This window comes from Candoia aspera, chromosome 3 (assembly GCF_035149785.1).
Source record: "Candoia aspera isolate rCanAsp1 chromosome 3, rCanAsp1.hap2, whole genome shotgun sequence".
NCBI classification, from domain to species: Eukaryota; Metazoa; Chordata; class Lepidosauria; order Squamata; family Boidae; genus Candoia; species Candoia aspera.
Window position 1 is genome coordinate 104,383,510 of NC_086155.1, and position 27,718 is coordinate 104,411,227.

A 27,718-nucleotide genomic window follows, 5' to 3' on the forward strand; every position below is an offset into this window, starting at 1 on the left:
TAAATCTATTATACAGTCTGGTATCATTAGCAAAATTAAGAAGTTTGGGCAAATACCTGCTCACCAGAAAGGAGTACAAGTGAGCCAGTCTGGTGTAGTGGTTAAGGCACTAGGCTAGAAACCGGGAGACTGTGAGTTCTAGTCCCACCTTAGGCACAAAGCCAGCTGGGTGACCTTTGGCCAGTCACTCTCTCTCAGCCTTAGGAAGCAGGCCATGGCAAACCACTTCTGAATAACCTTGCAAAGCCTTGTCTAAGTAATGCATGGCAAGGCAGAAACCTTGCACTGAGTTAACAACAACAACAACAACAGGATTTTCCCAGCATGGAGATCAATGGCATGATAAAATATAAATCATGGGCTACCAACCAAAGCAGAGCAGAAGCATGTGGAGGCTGTGTGAATCTGGAGTTAGGGAAGTGCTTCAGGGCTATGGCAATCCTTTCGTGTGTAACACTTTTTTAAACTCCTAATTGGGTGTGTGTTCTTGCATTCCTGAATTCCAGGTGACTCCAGACATAGGTCTTCCTCTGATAATAGTCTGAATTTTCTGAGGGCTGTTTTTCTGCACTATCACTTTAGTGATTTCTAAGACTTTTGCTATACCTGACAAAGGTCTCTCCTTTCTCTCCTTTCTTTCAGATTTGTCACTGGAAATTCTCCCCTTCCTGATGTATAGACAGAATATAAGAAAAATAAGCATATAACAGTTTTTATCCCCCCAACTTTCAAATGCCCAGTTCAATCTCCTTAGCTTGTTTTTAAAAAAAAAAAAATAGGTTCAAAAATTCCTGCCTTCACATTCTGTGCCAAACCAATCTTTGTAACCTGTACTGCTTCCACTCTAACTCTCCCTCCTATCACAGAAGCAGCCTTCACAGCAAACAATGAAATTGTCTTTTGTTAGATTTTTCTTAGTTTAAAAAAAAAAACACTTCTGGAAAATCTTTGAGTTTATTTCAGTGGCTTCATATACCTTACAAGGGCACTCTGTTTCCATGATTAAATGATCTGAAGCACACACACTGCTTTCTCATGTATTGGAAGGCTGTGATAGCTTCTGGACTCTCTTTAACATTACCATCCTTGGCCACAGAAGCTCACTGGACCAGTCAATTCCTCTCAGGAAAATGGGAGAAGGGAGCACTATGTATACTGCCTTGAACATCTGAATGAAGGCAGGATTAGAGAGAAAGTGGCAGAGGGAGAGAGGCAGAGGGAGGCAGATAGGGGAAGGCAGGAAGGCAGGCAGGAAAGGAAGGAAGGAAGGAAGGAAGGAAGGAAAGCTTCATATGAGAAACAGCTATCTGCACACATTTGAGTTAACTTTCTCCTGTTCATTGACCCCAGAGAGCTTATTCCCTGAATACTGAGAGTTTCTAGGCATCTACAGGATTAAGAACCTCAAAGCATGGTTTTCTGTGTGCTCAGCATGAAAGTTAGTCATGAACATAAGAAGGGTGGTGCTGGCAATATATAACTCTATTGTTGCCTGTCCTACCTCAGAGGACTGCAGATGCAGACACACATTTGTCATATGTCTTCCAGATTAGAAATATGTGTAAGTTCTATGTGCAAGACAGGAAGTGGGAAGAGTACATTAGTTCTTCCCCCAACCCAGAAAAGTCTTGACAGATTCTGTGGGTAAAGAGAAAGTGTATGCATTAGAGATCCATCTCTGGCATGTTGGTTCTCCATAGAATTTTAAACTATACAAAATTAGGATTCTATTGTGGAGGGAGCCCAGGTTTTACTCAGCTGCAGCTCCAGTGGAACTATAGACCAGGATAAAGGGGCACAATCCAGATTAAACTCAAATTGTTCAAAATATAATTGAAATCAATTGAGTCTGTATACCTGTACATACACTGATTCCTTTATCGTTTCAGCATCCTTGAGTTTTTTGAGATGATTACCATTTTAGGCTAAGATTTTAAATGCCTTCTCTGATAAACATTCAGTTCATATAAATAGAGAAGAGTATACAAGACTGATTGCCGATTGATACTTCAGAGAATGACTGTTGTGCTTGTTCAAATGAATAGACAAAAATAGTTGCCAAAATAACCTTATCTACCCTCCTTGGAAGATCAAACCATCGGAAATTCAAACACCTGAACATTTCACAAATAGCAAAGGGTAGACTTGCAGAAGTTATCAATCAAACTCAGAAATCAATTCAGTACATTTTTTTCTGGATCTGGACAGTTGTATTTTAAAAGGTAATTACCTTACAAAAGTCATGAAACTATTGAATTTGGCATTGGCCTTCATACTCACTTCCATCCTTCCATATCATGGCTTGGTGATAAAAATATTACCTTTTGCAGTTCTACCAGAATGCCGAGCTTTAATCACATGGGGATGGGAGGTTAGAGAAAACTTAACAAAGCTTGGGGAAGGTGTGGCTTTTAAATGTCAGGATTAAGTGCTCTTTAAAAAGCCTGTTAAGAATTGAGGATTTGGGGAGAACAGGATGTTTTTGCAGTTTAAAAAAAATCAGATTTTAGAAGAAATTGGGAATTTCTCCAGTTCTTCAGCTCCCAGTTTCTTATCGTTAGTATATGTGTGTGCTTGTGCATGTGTGTACATGTGTGTATTAAGTACAGAATGGCTGCCTATTTTACATTCTAGTACAAATAAAGCATTCAGTCCATAACTAATGAATTACAAAAATAATCAGAACATTTCATTTCTTGCTTGCTTGTTTGCTCTCTTTCCACCTCCAATGAACACTAATTCAGTAAAAATGTTGTCATACCTCTCACTGATGCCACCAAGCTGGTGGGGAATTATGATGTCCCCCAACGAGTTCTTGAACTGACTAATGTGAGCCTACTCTACTAATCAAGGAAAGTGAGTGGGTATTGCTTTGAAGAGAGAGACAAATGGGGCTGCCTAATTGTATATCCCAAACCTCTTAGTGGGGATGGAATTGTAAAGTGGAGTTCCAAGAACCTTGAATTGCAAGATAATTTTGTATTGTAGATAGCCCTCTTTAGACAAGACCCTTCAGTGAAAACAACAACGTCAGCTTGCAGGCTGAAATCTGCACAACGATACAAATCTTTTGCTGCAAAGATCAGGAACAATGGTGGGTCTTGGGCACATGTTCCATTTTGGCTGAAACACATAACATGGAAATCCCCACCCGACAAAAAGGATCACACTGAAGCACCCGTGATAGTGATAGACAGTGATCATACTTCTGTACTAAAAGCCCTCAGATTTGGAAAGGTCTCGTGGATGGTGCAGTGATGGGTCACCGGGTAATTTTGGTGGGTTGCCATTTTGACAGGCAGCCCCATATCCTTGCAGCATATGGGTGTGTAGGTGACACTCTCGCCCCCATTCCGCACCATGTCGGTGGTCCGTATGTAAAAGGGAGACCTGTAGGGGGAACATATTGGGCCATAGTTCCGGTTGCTCTGTTTGTTAAGCTCATGTGGTGGAAAGGAGGAGTTGCCCTGCCCGTCCATGATACGAGAGTTGCAAGTATTGCACATAACATAGTGTGAGTGCAGGGGAAGGTTGACTTCTTCCTCCTCCTCTTCCTCCTCTTCCTCCTCTTCAGCTTCCTCAGCTTCATCTTTCTTGCAGCAATAATACTACAGCAGGAGGAAAATATTTTTGTTAGCACACACAAAGGGCATTTCACAAATAGAGTAACACTGAGCATTCAAAGTATTGTACATACATTACATTCAGCAATTTTCACATCAAGTTATAAGATACACTACAAACACCAGATACGTTCTGGCTGGATCAGACCAATGGCCTCTCTCTTCCAGAATTTTATCCCCATGCTGGCCAGTGGAAAGCCCACAAGCAGCATAGGAGCTCAGAAGTACTTTCTCCAGCAACTGGTATTCAGAGGCATATCCCTGGGACACTGTATATAATATACCACCATCATAATTAATAGCCATTGATAACATTATCAATGAATATACTCAATGTGGAGTCCTTGGTGCTCTCTGAGCCTTGTTTTCTTGCAGACGTTTCATTGCCAGACTAGGCAACATCTTCAGTGCACGTCTGCAAGAAAAAAACAAGGCTCAGAGAGCAACAAGAACTCCACAGTTCAACCCTGAGCTACAAATATTCGCTTTGATTAATATACTCAATATTTTTATTCCTAATAATGCTTTAAACTTACTTGCTGTGAAGAAACATTAAGTTAAAGGCCTGTAATTTCCTAGACATTCCCAATCCTATCTTCTTTATTTTGAAAAAGATTAACATTAGCCACTTTTCAGTTCTATGCCACAGAGACTCATTATCAGAAGACCAGCAATTGCACATTTAAATATCGTAAGAACTCTCATGTGGCTATCTTCTGGACCTACTTTTTTGGCTTTCAGCAAGATGGTCCTCTAGACGTTTCCTGAGCACAAGTCTGAGAGCCTCCACCACTGAGATGCCAGAGGCAACTTGAAGATGGCTTACAGCCCTATGCTCCAGAATTGGTATTTCCCCTCATGTCCCACTTCAAGACACTGCATGAAGGCTATGTAGGATGCATGAATGTGCACTAGGGAGGTGGCCTGAAATGACAGGCATATTTTGTGGCTTCAGCTGGTTCTGCCAGTTTCCTGTGGGACCTCCCGGTTTCAGTCTTGTCCCTGACCTCTTCATCCCCTTTGGCTTCCATAGTGCCACTCTCCCTTTTTTTTTTTTTTTGTAAACAGGTTGATCAAGCACTTATGGCGATGCTGTCCCAGTTTCATGAACACTATGAAAAGTAGGACTAAAAAATTTGGTTCTTTGCATTACTTATGTTTTTGTGTTTGTTTGTCACTTTGGGTAGTTGACCCAATGACCTAAAAAGCAGTCCAGCAAGGAGCCAAGAAATACAAAAACTCTTACTCTTTGCTGCCACTTAATGAACAAAATATTGAATAGTTGAGGTAGAGAGTGCAAACCACTGCAACTGACTAGCCCAACCCTGGTTTGATGGATATAACTGAAGTTGGCTTTCTGCAGCCTGGGTGCTGGGGAATTCTCTTTCCAGTGACCACTACTTCCAGGGAAGCCCTATCTCCTTGCCTCTTCTCCAATTCTCATGTTTCCTTTTCCTACACTAATCCCCACAACAAAACCCCTTTCTCATACTCAAGCATTTCGACCACACTTGTCCTATGGCAACATCTTGGCTGTACAGGTCCAGGCCAACACTACCTGGCAGTCAAGAGATACCAAAGCTTCTAATTCTTGCTGCCACCTAGTAGTCAACAGATTAAACAGGCAAGCCATACAGGTAGTCCTCACTTAACAACCGTTTGTTCAGCAACTGTTTGAAGTTATACCAGTGCTGAACGAATAGTAGTTACAGACGGTCCTCAAAGTTATGGCGGTTGCAGCAACCCCACAGTCATGTGATCAAAATTCAGGCACTTGGCAGCCTGCCCACATTTATGACTGCAGGGTGTGCTTCAACTCCCCCCATCTACCTATCTCCCTGCCATCTCTGCCCTTTTGGCCACCCAGAACTCTATCACTGCTGCCTAGCCCTGCCTCCCACTGCCACCCCCAGCTGACCTTCACTGTCTTCTTCCTCCCACTGCTGACGAGGTGCACCTGGCTTAGGCAGCTGCTGGGCTTTCACAAGGCTGGGCATGGCTCACCAGCAGCAGGAGGAAGAAGATGGCAAAAGTCACCTGGGGGTGGTAGGTGGAGGCAGAGGTAGGTAGAGTGCAGGGGGGCCAAAAGTGCATAAATGGAGATAGGCAGGTGGGGAAAGTTGAAGCCAAGGTGAACACGGCAGGGCAGGAGAAGCATGAGGTCCTTGCCTAACGACCACAACAGGGACTACTGGAACGGCTGTCACTAAGCAGTGCGGTCATGTGATATTTCACCTAATGACTGCTTCACTTAGTGATGGAAATTCCGGTCCCAGTTAGGGTCATTAAGCGAGGACTATCTGTAGTGGGAATAAGAAGAAAAAGTTGACAGTAGAACAGGAGAGTAAAAAAATAAAAAAATGCAGTGCATGACTAACAAGAGCATTATGCCAACCAATTGGAGAATGCTCTTCATGTGATGGCTGATACTGGGCAGGGCTGGAATTCCAGCAGTCCTCAGAAAGTTGCACATTGAAGCTGAATGGAGAGCAGTATAGCCTGAGCCTATTTGAGGTGCATGGTAGAGTGCTCTGTGGGGCCAGCAAGATTTAGGGGGAGCACAACAAAACAGCTGTGTGGATGAGGATGTTATTATCTTTGTGTTATATCTGTTTGGATGGAAAGGTTGAACAAAAATGACATGTCTAAGAGCAGGCCCCAAAATGGCATTGGAGGAGCAGCCCAGTTAGTAAGCTCTGCTCAGTTCTTGTTTTATTTGCCTTCTAGACATTTTTTGTTTGGACGCTTTACTTTTATTTCATCTCATTTTATTTTATCTTTGATTGATTTTATCTCATTTTATACCCATAGTTTGCTTAAGAGATGAACTCACAACTCTGCCCTGCAGCTTAAAAGTTCCCAGTGCTATGGGCAAGCAAAGGAGACACAGAACCAGCCCTGGAACACTGAAACCAGCCAAGGCAGCAAAACAACTTAAGATGAATGAGCTCCTCATTTCAAAGGCTGCTCCAGAAAACCTCACCTCCTGGAATCTGATGAATTCTGTGAATGTAGCTGAGGTACTCTCCCAACAGTCTGATGAAGCATTGGGCTCCTCTCTTTTAAATGAAGATGACAGACTCTTATGGAGTGATGACTTTCCGTAAAACATTGCTTCTGATAAGCATGTTGCCCACCCTGAATTTGGTATTTGTACTTATGCCCCTAATGAGGATTGATAACTGATGAACTAAATGAGGATGTAACTGTAAAATCATCCTCAGATTTCTGGCCAAATGTTGTCTTTTAACAGCTTATATTGTTATAGGTCTGTTTGAGCAATTAACAGCTACAGTATCTCCGTTAAAAGAGATGACCTAAGGAAAACATTTGATGCTCACATTACTGTATCTTAGGGAGTTTCCTAGCCAGACAGGCAGTCCGACAGCTGCAAACCCACAAGTCTGGACAATAAAAAGGATCTTTCCATCGCTTATCAACCTAATCAGTTAGTTCCATCTATTCTCAATAATAGTACTAATGCAAGAAGACGGGCTACTAGAGATTCTGTTCCTTTTTTTAAGCCCACTGCTGTACTGCCAGCCTTATGCTGTTGATCTTGTCCATATTGACTGGCTCCTCAATATGCATGAAAAGGATCCAGCTGTTTTTCAGCAGTTCATTAATTCCATCAGCACTACAAAAAATGAGGTCCTTTCTGGAACCTTTTGGAATTTCTCCCATTTGAGTGTTCACTGACTTAAATGTGAGACCCCTTTTAGACAATATTGCATCAGCTCATTCACACCGAAATGCTGTGCCCATCTTGGACAGTTGCCACACTTATTCTATCTTATCTCCATCCTTGACAGCAAGGAGTGTATCTAAATGCTTCACCAACATGAGGGAAACATTGCTTGGCCCATTTGAAAGTGAATTGATTAAGTGTATTGATTTTACAGTACATTGGCCAAAGATGAACAATCAGAGATGATTCTGTCAAAAAGTGAAGGGGCACTTTGTTCAGAAACTTCCTTACGTTTTAGGGTCCATGTAGGCTCTATTTTTGGCTTAATTAATGCAGTCATTTTGTTTTGAGCACTCAGGATCTAGTTTTAATGTCCAGCTATCCATACTTACTGTAGTGTAGTAAATGCCATATGCATTCCTGTTGATGTCTTAGAAATGTTTTAAACTTTAAGGCATTTTTATTGCTCTTTCTAGATAATAACAGCTATGCTTTCTTTCCTATGTCATGGCTCCCTGCACTTTGGTTGGTTTTACATTCTTTTTATAATCTTGACTATTTGATTTGCTAGTCAGTGACAATGATGGATTTAGATAAAGATGTCTAAGAGCAACCACTGGGTTTTTGGCTTAGACAGTATTTTACTTGAGTCTACCATCCTCAAAGCTCTCATTTGTCACTTCTGCCCCAGAGGTGTCCATGCATTAAGTTGTCCATACTTTATAGAAGAGAAAGGTCTGTGTTATCCTGAGGAACATGAAGGAAACATGCTTGTTGCATGCAATGTTCTATTGTCCTTGAATACAAAAGGAAGTCCATGTCGCATATACAGGAAAGAGTCTTACCTGTAGCCTACAATAGCAAAGAACTGCAATGATACACAATAAGATGACAGTTGCTAGTATTCCGCCAGTGATGACAACAGTTCCTGCTGTCATCCGACCGATTCTCCATCAAATTCTAGAAATGGAGGAAAGATGGTGAACTAAAGCTAAGAGAATTAGTTGCAAGAATTCAGAAGCCCCCCAACCCTGGGATCCCTATTTCTCCTGTTGTTTTTGCATTCTTATAAACACAGCTCTAAAAATAATTTAAATAGGATTTTCATAAAGCATCTTGCTTACTGGTTGGTCAACAGCTGAGTTGGTTTTAACCATTAAAGCTCTGCAAATAAAAGTTAGGGGTATGCTTATTTAATTGCAAAACTATATTGATTGTTTTATTATGAAGAGGAATGTCTTTATCTCTGACAATTAATGAAAGTATTTATAATGTATGTTTCCCTCAGTATTTTCAAAAACGACCTATCTCTTTCTACCAAAGTAGTATGGCCATGAGTGATAGGCCAGTATTCCTTTTCATCTGAAGTGAAACAATCAGCACATTGGCTCAACAGAAAGCTGAAGCAAAGACTACAAGGAAGTTGATTATGTGCCTCAAGGTACTTCTGTAATGGTTGCCTAATCCCAAATACTCAGTCTCACAAGCTCGGGCTTAAAGATAACTGATTTATTAAAGGAATAGTATGCAAATACAGAGAAAGCTGAGAATGAGCAAAAGCGCGCCAAATACAAACTTAAAAGCCTTGCCTGCAAGCCAGTCCCGCCCCAAGCACCCGTCAGTACGCACCCCCTCCCAGGTGCTAGGAACCGTTACACACGCCTGGGAAAGTAACCTTGAACAAGATTGCAAACCCAAACATACATTCCAAAGCTCCAAAACAAAGGATAGCGCAGGAATGGAAAAACCCTGAACAAGCGAAGCGAATGGACACGGAAAATGATTTGACATGTGAAACGTTACAATGTTAACAGAACATTGAAATGGGAAACATGACAACTTCCTTTTCTCTTGCTATCACCTTTTAGAGGAATAAATCCACAACTTATCAAAACTGTCAATTGCCAATATCTAAGCATATTTTAGTGTATATATATGTACGCTACACATAGACATCTGGTACAAACTGTGATAATGGAAAAACGATGAAAAGTGCATTGTGATATCATAATACAAAACCCAGTCTTTCATACTTGCATCCTGATATCAGATGCAAGTCTGAATCATATATCACAATATAATAATGCACATTTTTGTTATTTGCTCCTCCCTTTTGTCCCCTGTGAGTGCTTGTGTGTTTGTGTGTGTGTGTGTGTGTGATCCCCCCCCTCTCTGTGTTTGTGTGTGTGTGTGTGTGTGTATGTTTTTCAAAGATTGGTCTCCATATTGAGTGCCACATGATTATCTGCAGATCTTAAGAAAAGAAGAAGTTTTCATGAAGAGCCACTAAAGATCCATTCAAATAAATCTATTCAGATTGCGGTTTATGAGGAGGGGAGACCTGTATGCTTCATCCCCCCCCCTTATTTTAACATGAAAAGCAAATATAACTGGTAAAGTGTTATGGAGTACTTATAAGACTGGTTAAAAATTAACTAAGAGCTGAGAAAAACTGTTTTTTGTAAAGGATAGATGGAAAGTGTGTTGAGTTGTGATAGGTTCAGGTGTCCAGGCAGTCACTGCCATGTCAAAACTATGCCTGTGAATAAATGAAGAAGAGAATTCATGGATGGAAAGTAAAGAGGTATACATAGATGCAAGAAGGCAGTTGGGATTGCACTTCTGATTTAAAGGGAAGAGACAAGATGCATTATGAGAACTAGGAGCTGGCCATCTGTAACCATCTTTAGATGCAAAGGACATGTTAAATGTGAAATACAGATGACTGTAATGTAGCCCTACTTCTTAAATTTAAAGAGTGATTACTTTCTTTTTTTCCACAGAGATACTATTTTGCCAAAAATTGGTTCTGCTGGCTTCCAAAACTTTGAGAATTCTGTCTTGGTAAATGGGTGCATTCTGTAAACCATTAAGAATCAGTGCTGAGATCAAGATAACTGATGGAGAAAGTTGTGGAGTTAAGCAGCCCTACTTCACTTACTCAAAGCAGAAATCTCTTGAGGTTGTTTTTCAGTTTTAAAACAAAAGAGGAAAAGAAGAGAGAATACAAGAGAAAGATGGAGTTTTCTTTCATGAACTTGCAGGTAAAATGAAAAGTGCATTGTGATATCATAATACAAAACCCAGTCTTTCAGTTTGCTTCTAAGCAGGGGTGTCTGTGGGGTGGGGGCTGGCAATCGAAGGAACGGTGTTTTGATCACATGACCCTGGCTGCCATCTTGACATCAGACTATAGCCAAAAGGTATCCACAGAAACCCAGTGAGGACTATGATGAGTCATTTGCCCCAGCAGTAGACACTACAGCAAACCAAGCAGCTTGACAGGAAGACAGCCTTCCTGTATGGTGATATGAGTGAGGAACTATATGTGGAGCAACCATGAGGATTCATAGTTTCAGGAGAAGCAGAATTAGCCTGCAAACTACAAAAAAAAAAGCATTTGTGGACTAAAGCAGTGACTGGAGTTTGGAACAAGAAAGCTATGCAAATAGTCACTTATGCAAACTTTTCAAGAAGTAATGTAGACCTTTGCCTGTAGATGGAAGAAGAGTCTATACCTTTCAATTTGCAAATGATGTGCTGATACGTTGTGAGCAAGAAGATGATGGAGATGAGTTCACATGGAAGCTCTGAAATCAAGGACCTAGGACAGATTATGCATTAACTTGGAATCCAGATAGAGAGAGAGGAGGACTGAAGTTTCCTGCTCATCTGGAGAACCAAGATCACTGAGATGCTGTGCCACTTGGGATGGTAAAAGCCAAGGAAGTAGAGACCTCATGGAAATGGACTACCTGAAGGAGAACACAAAACAGTGGCAACAAGCCCTTAGAGAATTTATTGAAAGAGCAATTACAATGAGACTAGATATTGTAGCAGCAGTCAGAATTTTGTGAAGGAAACTGACCAGGGTAACCCAGGGTGACTAAACTAGAGTGGAACCATAATGAACCATGTTGAACAGAGTGGTGTGATACTTGAAGGAGATAATCAACATTAAGTTGAAGCTGCCTGCATAATCAAGTCTGAATTTGACAGGTTACATTCATGAGGACTAGACTGGTGACAAGGCACCATTCTACAAGACACCTTTTCCAATTTGGGAATGAAACTATTAGGTTGGCTAGCAAGAAGCAGTTTACAGTGGTATTATCATCCATGGCAGCAGCACAATAACAAGCCAAGAAGCAATCTGACTTCCTCACCTACTGAGTGAGTTTGTGATAATCAGGGGTGCGTAAGTTCAGCCCAGACTGGGAAAGTTAACTCCTGCTTTAAACATACTGATGTGAAGCACCACCTGCTAAGAAAGTAACTGGACAAGAGTACTATTGAGCCCCAGTGTTGCCCAATGGAAGCATGCAAGTGAAACCCTGGGGAAGTCTTTGACCAAAGATCTGCACAGCAGCCTCTCCAGAAGGAAGGACCTTGGGACTGAACCTTATGCCCTTGAGGAGGTGTTAACACAAAGGATGAGTTGCAAGAGGCTCAGTGTTTCCTTTGACATGAACAGAGATTCTTCTGTGAAAAATAATAGTGGATCAATTCTTTTCAGAAGCATCTTATCTACCCCTATCAATGTTTCCATGCAGCATGTACAGAAGAATTCATAGTTTACTTAAGACAATAGTCAAGATCAATGAGCCTGAGCATTTTCTCTATCAGTAGTAGGTACTGCATATCCAAGGACAGGGATGGAGAACTGAATCTGATCCAAGAGCCAACCATGACATCTGGGTTGGATAAAAACAGGAGGCTAGGCTTCATGAGAGAAAACCCTTCTTTGGAAGCTCCAGCCATATGTCCTTTGTTCAGACAGAGGAGTTCTCCTAGTATCCATCTGCTGTTAGAGGGCAGAAAGGGAGTGATCACCACCAGATTTCTCCAGAAATCCCTTCTTTCTTACAAAGGGAGTAAAGGGAGATTTTTTCCCAACCTCCTCTTGCACACAAAGAAAGGGATCAACTTGCTCTATAAGAGAGAGGAAGCAATGGATTGTGTACAAGGAGGAGAGGCTTCACTTGAAGTTCTGAGGGCTTTTCTTTATTACCACACTCACAGAATTATGATCAGAAAATGTTCTTGGTAGGATGTCTACATTAGAAATTTTGTTCGCCAAATCTATTGATACCCATATCATATCTATTCTTGAAAATGTTTTAAATCTTTCTGAGTAAAATGTGTAATCTTTTGCCAAGCTTATGTCTCCAAGAATCTATGAGACCTAGGTTTTCTATTAGTTCGAAAAAAGAATCATTATATTAGGAAGGCTTTATAAAAGATTTGGGAGAAATATAAAGATAGACTGGTGCTCAATATACCTCTTTGGTTATCACCACAAGAGGCATTTATAAGACATGAAAGTGCTGGAGATTCAAAATGGTTAAGATACAAAGATCTATTAATTTTTGAAGAAGGTGAACCAATGTTTAAGGCAAGAGAAAATCTAGAGAAGGAAGGTTATATATGCCATTGATTTAATTATATGCAATTATTTGAGAGCTTTAAGCTGGATAAAAAGAATTATAGATTTGTAAACGAAATAACTTATTTCGAGAAACAAATTTGTATGATTAATGAACACATTATAGCCAGAGTGTATAAGATGCTTCTTCAGTTGAACCTGGAGGATGAACAAGTTAAGGAATGCATGGTAAAATTGGCTAGTAACTTTGGATACAATATTATGATGGACCAATGGGAAAAAATGTGGACGAAAAATTTAAAATTTACGTTGAGCTATAATTTAAAAGAAAATTTTTACAAAATGATGTATAGATGGTATTTAACACTGGATAAATTACTGAAAATGTTCAAAAATACAACAAATGTATGTTGGAAATGTTCACAAGGAGTAGGAACTTTTTACCATTTATGGTAGACATGTGAAAAAGCAGAAATATACTGGGAACAGATACGTAAAGTTATTCAGAAAATTCTTAAAGTAAATATAACAAAAAAGCCAGAATTTTCTATTAGGGTTAATGGAGGAAGATTTGGAGAACAAACAAGGAAATTTACTATTCTATATGATCACGGCTGCTAGACTACTCTACGCACAATGATGGAAGGACACACAGATACCAACAGTACAAGAATGGATAATCAAACTAATGGATCTAGCACAAATGGCGCAATTAACGGAACTGATAAGAGATAAAACTATTACTAGTTTTACGGAAATATGGCGACCATTTTTAGAATATCTGCTGACGACAGAAAAAGATGAAGCTATGATTATGGGATTTATACAATAATGAGTTTGCTGATTAGAAATAATGAAAATATGGATGAACTAATAGTAAGAGAATATATTATATTAAGTATTAGTATATCTGTAATTGAAGTAGCCAGAAGTCATTATATTTTTTCCTTCTTTTTTTTTCCTTTTTCTTTTTGTGTATCTTTTTCTTTTTGATGTATTGTTATATATGTATTGTATTGTATGTGTTATGTAGTTTGTTATACTAATTTTTTTCCCTTTCTTATTTCTTTTCCATGTAATTTTATTTGGAAATAAATAAAGCTTATTAAAAAAAAGTTCTGAGGGGCAAATTGTGAAATTCATCTTCATGGAGGTTCTCCATGCTAGACTTACATGATGCTACAGGCTGAGATTCTTTAGTGGGAAAGTGGAATAGAAGGTTTGAAGAAGGTTTGTAGGTAGAGAGGGCTTTCCTATTTCCTTTTTAAAATCTTATTATATCTTCTTCTTTTCTGATGGTGATTAGAGGAAGAAAGAAATATAATTAGGGAATGGTAGCCAACTGCACAAACCAAAATTGCTTTCTTACTCAGTTTCTGCGAATGAACAGAGTGCTGGTACATGCAACTCAACTATTTGTGAGGGCAGGTAAAACAAATTATGCCATTTGAACAGGCCAGGATTTTAATTCAGCAAGCAATTAGCCTTTGATGTTGGTTTCCAGATTATACGTACAAACTGGATTAAGATCAAAGGGTCCATCAAGTTAAATTCTATTCCTGGTTGTTTGAAGCTAAACTCAGAAGCTTCTGGGAAGCCACAAAAGGCGAGCACCCTTCCTTGGTTGATTTAATTCCAGCAATTTGTATTCTGACAGATATTTCTTTGAGCAAAGAGATGCCATTTCGCTATCATAGACAACAAGCTGATCAGGAAGACAGGTTGCTTTTCAGGCTATTCCATTCTGCTCTTTCTTCCTCCCAGCATGTTGAGTGAAACATGCTCAGTCTTTTCTGCAGGGTGTTTTTCCCTTTCCCTTAACTGTTTCCCCCCCTCTACTTCTGCAAAATCTTTTAGTCTGCTGATATCTCCTGTATGGATGCTATTTTGGTGCATGCAGAGCCATATATACACAATCACTTTTCTGTCCATATATAGACCAGAACTGCAGCAGGCTTATCCCCTGTGAAGCCAATTTTTAAAAAGAGATGTTAGTGCTTACTTTTATTTGTAGATTTGTTTGTACATTTATTTCACATTTTCTAGCCCTCTGGGAACTCTCAAGACAGCTCATAACTGAAATCATCGGCAAACACGTCTATAGAGAAAGTGAGTCAGCGCACGTATGAAATAATTAGGAGTACTTACGTTCAGTGAAGGGTGTGTTGGACCTGCAAAACAAAATAAAGAAGGAAGCTGATAATTAAATCACTCTCATTCCATCTCTCAGCTCCCTAGCCTGATCATAACACACGTCTTTTCATTTCTAATACAAATTTGCAATATTCCCAGCGAACATAATTTACTCCATCCCAATCATATACTCTTATATCTTTGTATTTAGAGCCAGGCATGGAAGCATGATACATGTATGCATGAACTACATATTTATTCACATCTTTTTTGGTCTGAAAACCTTTCTAACGTCTGGAATCAGCACTTCTGATTATTGTGGTGTTTACTGTCTTCTAACAAGTATTCTTCCCTCCTGGGTATTCAGAAAAAACTCTGGGTAACCTTAAACGTAGAATATATAAATTGTTATTCTATATTCTATATTAATGGGGATGAGAAGTCAGAGCAGAGAGATAAGAAGCAACCCCATTTAGTCTGAAGGGGAGAGATAAATGCCTCTTCCCTTACCTGGGAATAAACATAACAATGGAATATGTTGAATACAGGAAGAGGCAGGTCTGGGATTTTCTGCCTCCAGTTCCTAAATCTTCCAGATCTACATTTTTGTAGACATCCAAAATTAGTCTCCTGAGGCAGCTGCCTTACCCTGCCTACTGGTAACACCAGCCCTGCAAAATTGAATTATGCCAGTAAGAATAGGAGCCCTGATATCTTCTGCTGGTTATTGAATACCCTCTAGATGCATTCACTTCAAGCAGATGCAGGAAAGAATGTTCAGGCTTCCTGATGGTGTATTTGTTTGGAACCCTCAAAGAAGCTTAGTATTTACTTGGTTTGGAATATCTAATGTGACCCTGCTTGCCATAACTGGACTTGAAAAGAAGTAGAAATAGCAGGCTAACGATTTGTCAAGAAGTAACTCTTGCTCAGAACCTGGTCTTTGCTGCAGCCATCAGCTCTGCTTTCAGGGAGATGTCTTCAGTTCAGGGGAGCTATGGCAAACTGAAGACATCTCCATGAAAGTGGAGCTGACGATTGTGGCAAAGACCAAGGAACCGATGAGTAGACCAGTTCCTTGGAACCTCTCCAGATAAGGACAGGACAGGAGATCACCACATGCACTCCAGATGGCTGTTTCTTGCACAGAGGCCACAGGATGATAGTTTTCTACAGGTTTGAGAACTGGGAGATGAAGGGATCAGCCACCTTGCTCACAACCTCAGCAGCGGAGCTTTTTAAAGGACACCAAGTTCACAAACCTCATTTTCTTATCACTTTTGGAAATTGTCTATTAAACATCTAAAACTATTAGAGACCTTCAGAACAAATTTGAAAAGTCCTAAGCTGAGTTTTATCGTCAACTCTGAACAAAAGAAAAATTAATTATAAGCTTAAAAACTTAAAGAATTTGAAATAAACACCAAAAAGCTAAACAAGATTTTGTTCAAAGAAAGTTATAAATGGATTAAGGAACCAGATAAATTTGGAATATTGAGTTTTACTCTTAAGAGTCTGGAATTAACTATAAAAAATAAATAGCTTCTCGTGGGAAACAGACTTATTTTGGCTATTCTGGCTATAGCAAGTCTTCTCTAAGCTATTTTATGATTTTAGAAACTGGACACTAGAGGGGACTAAAGATTCTAAGCAGAAGGAAATAATAATAATAATAATAATAATAATAATAATAATAATAATAGCCTGTTCTTGATGTCAATTAATACTGGGACTTTTTTGGAAAAAGACATTTTACTGGATATACAAAAAAAAAAAAAAAAAAAACTGGCTGAAGCTTTAAAAATTAAAAGGGAAATATAAATGCTAAACCAAGATAATGACCTGAAAAATATTTTCTTATTGGATCTACAAAAGAGGCTTATCTACAAAATTGGATCTACAAAAGAGGCCTTGAAGAAATTTGTACAAAGGGATAAAGAAGAATTAAATAAAAATCAAATCCTAGGACAATATTTGATTGAATTTAGACAGAAGTAAAAGGAAGGACGCGGTGGCGCTGCGGGTTAAACCGCTGAGCTGTCGATCGGAAGGTCGGCGGTTCGAAACCGCGCGGCGGGGTGAGCTCCCGTTGCTCGTCCCAGCTTCTGCACACCAAGCAGTTCGAAAACATGCAAATGTGAGTAGATTAATTGGTACCGCTTCGGCGGGAAGGTAACGGCGTTCCGTGAGTCATGCTGGCCACATGACCCGGAAGTGTCCTATGGACAACGCCGGCTCCAAGGCTTTGAAACGGAGATGAGCACCGCCCCCTAGAGTCGGACACGACTGGACTTTACGTCAAGGGAAACCTTTACCTTTACCTAAAAGGAAGGAAAATAAAGCTGGATTATTTGATCAAGGTTAAAATAAGACTTTTTTTGCAAAGTTCTGGCAACCCTTTATGGACTTTTTGCTGACATCAGGATTGAAAAGTTGATGTTTTATTTATCTGTTTATCTATTTATCATATTTTTATTACCGCCCATCTCCCCCACTCGGGAGAGTTTGAATTTGTCTGTGGATAAGAGATGGGATATGGGATGAAAAGATACCTGTTTGCAACCTTATAGAGGATGAAGAGTTACTAAATTTGTTTACACTTGCTGTGATGAAGGTTGGAAGTAACTTCTTATATATTTCTTTTCTTTTTCTTTAGTATATTCTTTGTTTACTTTTTTTTCTTTCTTTTTTTTCTTACTTTTTTTTCTTTTTTTCTATTCTCTTTTTCTCTAAGTTTAATTTGTATAAGTTTTTACTATTGTAATCAAAATTCACAATAAAAATTATATTAAAACAAAAAAGAAATAACACTTGCTCAGAGATGGATGTTTTATCTGAGTGGCTGCTGGTATCTCTCAGAGCTTCTGACTCCTAGACCCAAGAGGTATTATGGAACAAAGGGGTTTTAAAGTTCTTCTCCCACTCCTCAAATAATCCAGGTAATTTTATTTCTGAGTCTGTGGACCAAAGCAAGATCAAGGAAAGAATACAGCATAGTGTGAGGGTGCCAAATGATGGTTTTCATCTGGATTGGGCAGAAACCCACTGGTGGACTAAACACTTAAGCTGAAGCTGAAATAATACTTAGATCATTTGCTAAAATTTCCAAATGGTCAAAAATAAGTTCAGTCTATTCCCAGAGAGGAGAAAACAAATCGCAATTAGAAATGTGATATTTCTTTTACCACAGGATCTAGAAACTAGGCCCACCAGGCAGCTTTTCTTTTCTTCCAGCTTATTTTTTTCCTTTTTTAAAAATTGTTTTGTGAAAAATTCCCAAATACTTTGTTTGTCGAGATTAACATTTAAAGCAAACTAGGATTTATGCAATTTCTTCTAATGCATAAATACAAACTTCTGCTTCATTGCTTGGCGACTGCACACGCCAGGATTTTCCCATGTGATTTGAATGTATAAACTGTCTTTCAGGAAGAGAAGCAAGTGCCCATATTGCAACAGGTACTCCACGGTGTAAATGTTTGCCCTGGGTGCAAATACAGATCACTGAAGTCATTGATGAGGCCAACTGCCTGTCAGAGGTTGAGCAAATCCCCCAAATTATCTGATTCACCTACCTGTAATATATTTAATATATATTTCATTGTAAATCCCAGGCCTGGGATTAATCTGTTTGTGGAACCCCTGTTGTGCTTTTTTATTGTTATGGCTGTTTTTGTGCAAGCTGTTACGTTTTTAAGTGTTTTAATTGTATATTTTGATATGCCCAAAGCCTTTTGGAGTGGGTGGCCATAATAAATTTAATAAATAATAATTTTCCATCCTATGAAGTACAGGTAGTCCTCACTTAATGACTGCAATTGGGACCAGCAACTCTGCCACTAAACAGCATGGTCGTTAAGTGAAACACCACGCGACTGTGACAGAGTTACAATACCAGTTCCGCTGTGATCGTTAAGTGAATCACCCACAGTTATTAAGTGAGACATCACATGACTGACTTGTGATTTTGCTGCCAGCTTCTCCATTGACTTTGCTAGTTGTTTTTTTCAATAATTTTATCAAGTTTTAGATAGAACAATAAAAGATAATACAAAATGCAAGAAAGCAACCCCCCAAAAGCGACTCCCCACCTTCATTATGACAAGTATAAACGATTCCATAATCTCTTCACCTCCTCTTAGTTAACCAATATAAAATTTTTCACCCCATAACCCCTCTCTTAACAATAGGCAAATCAAGTAAGTAATGTCCTCTCCAATCCAATTATCAGCAAAAAGTCCAAACAGAACTCTAAAATGTTAACATTAATAAATATATATAAAATTAAACATTCCAGATCTCTACTCTTAGTTGTAACAAAATCCCTTTTAAAAGGCATAAAATAAAATGGTCCCACTATCCTAATATAAACCAGATAAAAACCAAAGTTTAACATGACAAAAAGTGACCATTTCTCCTTTATAAAAGACAGGCTCCAATACACATTTTTCTTATTCCAAATACCAGCAATTCCAAAGAAAAGCCCCCTAAATAACATTCTCCCATTCAAATAAACTTTCCACATCCCATCCCTAAACTATAGACAAATCCACAAAAGATTAAAATTTAGCATAACAAAAAGAAATAGTTTCTCCTTTAAAAAGACAAATTCAAAACTTCCTTACTTTGAATAAAAGCACAGTTAAATACAAAGCCAATTTGAATACTATAAAATTAGGATACATAAAGTAACAATAAAAAAGTTACCACCTTATTAAGTATAAACAAATCCAGTGTACCAAATTTATTTTTCCAGTTAAGGTGTCTGTAACTCTAAAAAGAGTCAGCCCAAATAACAATATGTCCCACTTTATCCCTGGTTGAATAAATCAACTTTATATACCTTTTTCTTCTCTAAAGAAAAGTTTTTCTCTAATTCATTCAGATGACAGTTATTCACATGATGATTCACATTGTTGATCTTTGTTGCAAATTTATTCAGTACTTTAAACAGTCTCTCTTGTGAATCCAACAAAAAGAAACTTTTCCAATTGCTTTCTGGGATTGTCGTTTTTATTTCCTTCTTATTTTTTAAAGGCTCATCCTGTTTCCTCTTTAGAAAAATTCTTATTCAGTCTTGTTAATTTTTTTCTCTTGTATATTTTGCTGCATATCTTGTTCTGTAACATCTTCTGTGAAGAGATTGTTCTCAAAAAGACACAGCATAGCTGACATGATTCAAAATCCTGACAAAGATCCCAATACAGTTCCTCAAAGATATTTCTAAACACCATTTTAAATGTCTCCAGTCTCAAAAACAATTTCTCTTTCACACAAATATGCAATTATTCTTTAAAAAGAGTTTCAGAGTCTTAATATTCAAAATCCAATTTCCAATGTTTTCTGAACCCTTAATCTGTTAAAAAAAACTTTCTGTAGACAAAACCTTGTCTTGCTTTTTGCTGTTTATCTTAAGTTCTTAAGAATTATAAAAATAAATCTTCATACTCTTATATGAAGGATTGAAGACACTCACTAGGTATTTCCAGCCTTGCCACTTTGTAGATGTCTATGTCCTAACAGCCAGGAAACACACTGAGACAAGGAACTGGTCTCTAATATTTATTGCTAGTACTTAACAGGAATCCTAACAAACTGAAGAAGCGTGGGAAAACCCAGACATATAAACCCCAAGGGTTAAGGCGGTCCCAACCTGTGTCTCTTTGAATGGCTGACCAATTCCTCAGTGCTACGCATGCGCTTGACAGGCTGGATGGGAGCCCCCTGCTCGCCATCCTTACTCATGACAGTCTAACCTTGAAACAGTTAATTAGCAATTGGAAGGTAGTTAGCAAGGGAAGCATATGAACGTAGTGTCCTTTGAAAAGGCTCCATTTGTGGCTTGAGCAATTATGGAGAATTCCCCCTTCTCCCAATTTCCCCCTCCTCCAGAAACCACTGTCCTGCAGTTTCTTCATGAGGAGAAACCGTAAGGAGAAACAGCTTGGGCAATCTCAATCTCTCTCTTTTATACAAAGAGGATTGTAGGAGCCAATATGCTAATTGGTTCCTAATTAAAGTCCACAAATGTCAGCTCCACTATACATGGAGCTGTCTTCAGTCTGCCATCTTCCCCAGGAAGTCCCATTGACTTTGCTTGTTGGAAGCCAGCTATAAAGCTCACAAATAGTGATCACATGACCCTGGGATGCTGTGACAGTCATACGTTCGAGGACTGGTTGTAAAGTTACTTTTTCAGTGCCGTTGTAACTTCGAATGGTCACTAAACAGGGCGGTTGTATTATCTAACCTAGGAGCATTCCTTTCCCTGCCAGGATATGAGAGCTGCATTAACTAAAATGAAGGGGGAAAGTTTAATACACTAAAATCTGACCTCTTTTCAGTGACTTTTCCAATGATTAAGGCCTAATTTACACAACGGGCTAAATCATAAAATTTGATTTGGGCTTAGTATGCTGCACAAACCCAGAGAATTGTAACTTTTCAGCATGGCTCAGTAGATTACGGCTTAGCACAATGTGGAAACTCAGTCAAAGTCAAGATATACTCACACTGTGAAATTTCTGTGGGGGATGAATTACTTTGTGAGCCAGTGGTGGTGGCTGTTTTTTTTAAGCCAGTTCCCATTCATCTCAATGGAGTTTGCACAAAGATCAGTGTAAGCCCTGTTCAAGTCTTTCGAAATCTTGGCATCTTCCCTAGTTCTCTTCTCTACAGAAACCGTTAGAGTGTACTGTCATGCGTTTATCCAACCTGGACTCAGTTTAATGAAGCCGATGCGTTAGGAAATGGGGAACTTCATCTCCCCCAGTGACCAGGTTGATGTGTATTTTAGAGACTCTGCAAAGGGTCCTCCAAAGGGAAGGCTCAGAAAAGCTACCAAGAATTGGGAAAGATGCAGAAAAGGACTATTAAAGTGATTTGCATGCTGGAGTAAGTCCCCTTTGAAGAATGGTTACAAAAGGTGGACAAAAGTTCTTGTTTGATTAGAGAAAGATCAGTAACTACACTTATTAATGACTGGAAACCCCTTACGGACCTTTTGCTGAAAAAAGAGAAAAACGAACTTGTGATTTATGGGTTTGAAGATTAAAAAGGGTAGCTTATGGGAAGAAGGAAATTATGCCATAACTGTAGAGAGAGAGGGTAAAATATAAATTTATCTGTAACTGCTGTCAAGAATATTGGAAGCCGCTTCTTTAGAATCTTTCCTTTCCTTTCCTTTCCTTTCCTTTTTTCTTTTTCTATATTTCTTTTTCACTTTCTTATTATTTTTCTTTATTCTTCTTTAATTCAATATTTGTAATGTTTTTAATTATGTTGAAAAATGTCTTCAATAAAAATTATTTTAAAAAAGGTGGGCAAAAGTTAAGAAAAAAAAGAGAAGGAAGTGGGACATATTGAATAGTTAAAATGACTCAATTAGCAGTATTTTTTTTAAATGACCCAGTTAGCTGACCACAGAGAGATTCAGGACAGAGATAGTGTAGTGCAACCTCAAAGGAACGTTGTTCAACTTCCACAGAGCATTGCAAAAGGTCATCCATATGTGCAATTTTAAACAGGGATCAGGTGAAATCCACCGAGGATAAACTTTCAATGGATTTTGATCATTATATTTCTTTCCACTCTACCCCTTAGTTCCAACATTTGTGTTTGTTTGGATTTCTATGGATTTCCACCAGCATGCGATTGGTTAGGGTTAGGATTATTTAACCAGCCATTAAGTGAGCTGATGTACAATCCTTCACATGTTTTATAGAAGGTTGATTCACATACAGTTTTTGTGTTAACTGTCATGGTTAATAACTAACTGTTAGATCATTCCTCAATGAATAATCAATCTTCTGTGAATGTTCAATCTTTTAAAAAATACCATAATACTTTCCCTAGGCCGATTATAACCTCTTGGAATAAGTTCTTTTCTCTAGCCTGAATCAATGCCCAACCAACATCATACAATGATCCCCCATGTTCTACTATGACCTATCAGGCAATAATAAAACCCCAACCTGTCTTTTTCCTGGTCATTCAGTAATGCTGGCACTGACAGAAAGAGGAGCAATTGAAGCCTCCCCTTAGTTACCATGGCAACTTAAGTTCCCATTTCTTTTGGGAAGCTGAACTTCCAAAATTAGCTCTCAGTGCACTAGAAGGCCACATCCTTCAAGAAACCAGAGCTCAAGTATCTGCGTAGACAGTTCTATTCTTATCTTCCCTTCCAATGAAGAGGTGACCTGCATGTTTGGCTGCCAAAGAAGCTTTATGCCGAGAAGAGCTTTTCCTTCTGTTTTAGTTTTCTGTTTCTGTAAAGGAAAAAGGACTCTTCCACTGAGGGAAACACAACTGGCCATGTTAGGGGAGCAACAAAGCCATTTATCCACTCAGAGGGGAATGAAGCAAAGGTGTTGAGGTGCAATAAGACAGAACGTCCTGCCCTGCAGCACCCACAGACCCACTTCCAAACTGATTGTTGCATCTCCTCAAGAGCCAGAATAAAGTGAATTAACTAGCAGCCATATGGAGCCAGGGAAGCATGCATGGGAGGAGGGAGTTCCTGATCCAAAGGCAAAATATAAATCTAATACATAATAAATGTTCTCACAATGCTTAATTCTCTTTGTCGCTGATATTCTAGCAACCACCAAAGGATTTTACACAGGTTACTACTGCTAAATAGTAGTAACGTGTGTGAAAACTTTTGGTGGTAAATCTCTCCCCGCTCCCCCGCTCTGCCCACCCACTCCATTTCTACTTGTTCAGATTTCTAGCCTACAGTTTTGGAAATTCATTTTAATATGTGCCACCATGATGAACAATTATGAACTATCCCTATTTTTATTTAAGCTCTTATTCCAAAGATCACTTGTTTCATTTAAAGCTGTTTCCAGTTATTTCACTGCCAGTTCCCATCCTTCCTGAAACACAGCTTTATAAATGAGTTTATTTAGCATACCTTGTCAGCCTTCCCATTCTTGCCATAAATATACCTTATACTTCAGTCACATGACATACAGAAGTAAATCTGCTCATACCATAAAGCTTCAATCAGGTGGTGCATTCCCTAATGCTTTGCAAGCCTACTTCTTACAATCAACATCTGGGGTGAATTGTGGTTCTTACAGGAACCTTATCTTAAACTGGTCTTACTAAATGGCATGCATTTCTAAACCTACAAAGGTTCAACTAGAGACTTGTGGCATAGCCACCCTTACCATTTAAGCTTTTCCTGTCCTGTGCTCACGCCAGCCTGACTCTGAACTAGTATAAGAAAATCTTGTGTAAACTGAGACTTTGGCAACAGCTTGTAAAATATTCAGCCCAGGCTTCAGTCTACTGTGTCCTCCCACTAGACAATTCTCTGGCTGCTGTGATCTCCCACCTTTCTGTTCTGTGAAAGCAATTGCTAATGTTCATGGACATATTTACACTTAACTTTTATATCTGTATGTTTCTGTTTGTGCATGTGTGTGAGGGTATACAGAAATATACACAAACACACACATGGATGCACACACGTGCACACACACACACCTACAAAGTAAAGTTAAATGTATGTGTGTGTATGTGTGTATATGTATATCACACATACATACAAGATTAAAGTATCAGAATGCAAATATATAGAGACAGAACAAGCAGCTTTAAAAAAAACCCCCTTCTTTCCACTCTATTGCACTATAATTGGTTCTGTATATCCTTTCTTCTCATCAGAAATGAAACAGCATAGTGGCTATTCTCTTTGCTTAGTATAGAGAAGGTTGCCAGTTTGAAACCTTGCCAAAATGTTTTTTTATTTTAATTATGATTTTTCTTTTCCTGAGTACTTATTTTTCTTCCTCAGATTTTTTTTAATGTCCAGTTGTTCATTGTTTTACTGTTTTTCCAGTCATCTGATATTAAAGCTCCTAGATGGCCCACATTATTTTGGAGCTGGGGTGAAGCCTTTTTATGTCACATGACTGGTAAAATGGAGCACCTTGGGAATTTTTTAAAAAATAAAAGCCCAGGGAAAAACTAGGTACTTAGGAAAAGAAAATATGTAATTAAAAAAAATGCCAAGTTTCAAACCAGTAACCTTTTCTATGTTAAGTGACAATCATGGCCACTGAACTATTTCAACTCTGCTGATAAGGGAAGATATAGATCCAGTTGTGCATGATAGAGCACTACTTGGTTGAAGGGGAAGTCCTTTCTCTGAAATGTAGCCAATGAACTGCTGAGGTCAACCTGCAACTAACTGCTCTAGCCCAAACAGACAGGAGCACTCAAGGAGTTGTAACATGAAGACATGTACTTTGGAAATGGATAAGAAAAATACACCCTGAAGTCACTTTGATGGTGAGTGGAGAATTAACAGCGTGGGACACTGTTTGCTTATGCCCTCCAGAAATGATTGCCTGCCTGTTCTGGTGATCTGGCAATTGAGCAGTGTTGATAAGTCCCTCGTCTTCCTTTGTACTGGAAGATACAATCATATTTAAGCCTTAGTGTACCAAGTGATTTGCACTGGAGGCAGCTAGCAACAGATATAATAAGTGAGTCTTTTTAAATGCTAGCTGCAGAGAAATATCACAACTTCGGTTCTGAAACAAAACAGCCTGATGGTGAGAAAGATTAACTTGAATATCTTCTAAGACCTTCCTGCAAAGTTATAGACATTTCCAGAAGCATATTTTATGTTCAACCTGCATGAACAATGAGTTCAGGTTCACACGTTACTTCCAACTTGATCAGAGCCCCTAGGTTGATGCTGCATGATCAGACTGCTTGAGTTGCCTCAGGTTCAAGCTAGTCTGATGCCAATGTTAATTAAATCCCAGGGGAAATCCAGAAGGATATCTATAGCAGGCAAAACAAAGCCATCAGACAAGATAGGATTTGAGTGAGAAGATGCTAAATTGTCCTTTCAGTTAATTACACTGAAAGGGCTTTGTTCCCTCTTTATCTTGGCCTCAATGAATCCTTGGCCCTTTGGCATACTCTGCAAATGATACAGCTGTACCCATTCAGATCCAGTCTGAGCTGAATTGCATTAATGCAAGAGCGTGTCTTCCTTGGCAGTCAGAGCTGCCTAGCAAAAGGCTGAAGCTTTGGGCTACAGCCTGCATTTTCATTATACCTCTCGCACTCCTTTCTTTAAGTACTACTCCAAATGTCACCTCCTCTTCTTGCAACCAGAGGGGAAAAGATAACTCTAGATGGATTTAGTCAAGGACAGATTTGTGTCATTGTGCCCAAGGCCTCCAAACAGAAATATATTTTATAAGTTCATCTCAGCTGAAGACAGAAGAGGGAGGTGGAAGCATGAAGCAATATTTTCGAATATATGGAATAGAGATTACAGTACATGGAATAATGAAGATCATATGGACTATTTTAAAAAAAGGTTCTTTATATCATCTACCCCCTCCCTCATGGCTGGAAGTGTTTCTACAGGAATTCCCTTTCCCTGGAAGGGAAGAAATTAAGCATAGTCCACACCACTGTTTTTCAGTTTAAAATAAATGTGAGGAAACAGCTTTAAAAGATTATTATGAATAGCTTTATATTACATATAACATCACAGGCAGTTTTCCTTTCAGAATCAATGGCTGGAAGACACAATGGGAGAGTGGTACTGTGGCTCATACCCGGCTTTTGCATTAAATAAACCTTTGGTTTGATTCAACCCAGCTTGTCTTGTAGTCAACCTGTTTAGCTTTCTTCTACACCATTTTTTTAAAAAAAATTCAAAGACATCCTTAAAAATCCATTGATGTCCCAGAATTTGCCATGAATTACAAGGGCAACATTCTTCTCTTTTCCACAGATTTAAAAATTAACCTCAAATTCATTTCCATCAGAATTTATATTGTCAGCACAGTGACATCATCTTATTAAATTGTTGATGTAACACCACTTCAGTTAGTTAAAAATAATGAAAAATATGCAAGCTGTTAAGAAACTCATGCTTGGTGTCATGTCACTAAGAGCCAGTGCTGGAAAACCCTTACAAAACAAGGAACTTAGGCATTTCAGTTGATGAGAAGTAAATTATTGATGCTGAGGGAAAAGGACAGGTGATTGTGGTGCAACCCATTAAACACCTTTGATAACTGAGCTTTAATAGACAGCTGTGAATTGATTTTAAACTGATGTGAATTACAGACTGTATTTCTGAAACATAAAGATCTAAAAGTATTAATATCTCCCTCTTTCCTCCCTCTGTCCCGCAGTAGGTTTATCACCAACACGCTTGCCCCAGGGGTTTTGTATTATGTTGAATCCCCATAAATTTCTTTTTTAAAAAAGAGGGAGGGAGAACTCCAAACAGTTGAAGCAAAGGATTTGTAACAGGACCAGCCACCAGGTCAGCCTGGCAGACATGGGACATCACCCTTGCCTTTCACAAGAAGCCAGAGTGGGTCCAGAGTGCATTGTTCTGACCCTTCTCACCTCTCCTTTATCCCTCTTTGGGGGAGTCAGTGAAATGAAAAGATGAAGAACTCATAGGACAAGGTTTTATTACAGAGAGGTCAATCAGCTATGCCCATTTGGAACAATTTGAAAGGAAAATCTAGTCAAGTAGAAACCTGAAAAAAGAAATTAAAACTTTTTAGTACTGTTTTTAGAAACTGGTTTGGATCCTTTCACCTCTTCTGACATGCACATTAAAATTGCCTAGAATGTACATGACAGAAGGGGTAAAATGATCCATACTTCTGTTGTGTCAAAAAGGACAGTAAAAGAGAGGAGAGAGAGCTCACATTTTCTTTTTCTTGCATATCATTTATGTGTAGTGGCCACATTCACCCTTACAGGCACATGTCAGAAGTGGATAGAGTGACAGAAAGTGGGCAGGATCATCCCAATTTTCTCTTTCCCACCCCACAAAACACATTCTCACATATCCGTATTACTCCTACATTTATAGACAGCGTGAGG

The 27,718-nt window shown here is 38.9% G+C and overlaps 1 protein-coding gene across 1 annotated transcript; it reads right to left on the reverse strand.

Annotated features, from left to right (window-relative positions):
* Positions 1 to 1,277: 1,277 nt before the first annotated feature.
* Positions 1,278 to 8,257, reverse strand: LOC134494918 (protein FAM163A-like). Its single transcript, XM_063300170.1, has 2 exons — positions 8,157 to 8,257; positions 1,278 to 3,608 (listed from the first exon to the last, which is right to left on the reverse strand). Exons 1-2 carry the CDS (start codon positions 8,247 to 8,249, stop codon positions 3,201 to 3,203), a joined length of 501 nt encoding a protein of 166 aa, XP_063156240.1. The 5' UTR covers positions 8,250 to 8,257; the 3' UTR covers positions 1,278 to 3,200.
* Between the last annotated feature and the right edge of the window lie 19,461 nt (positions 8,258 to 27,718).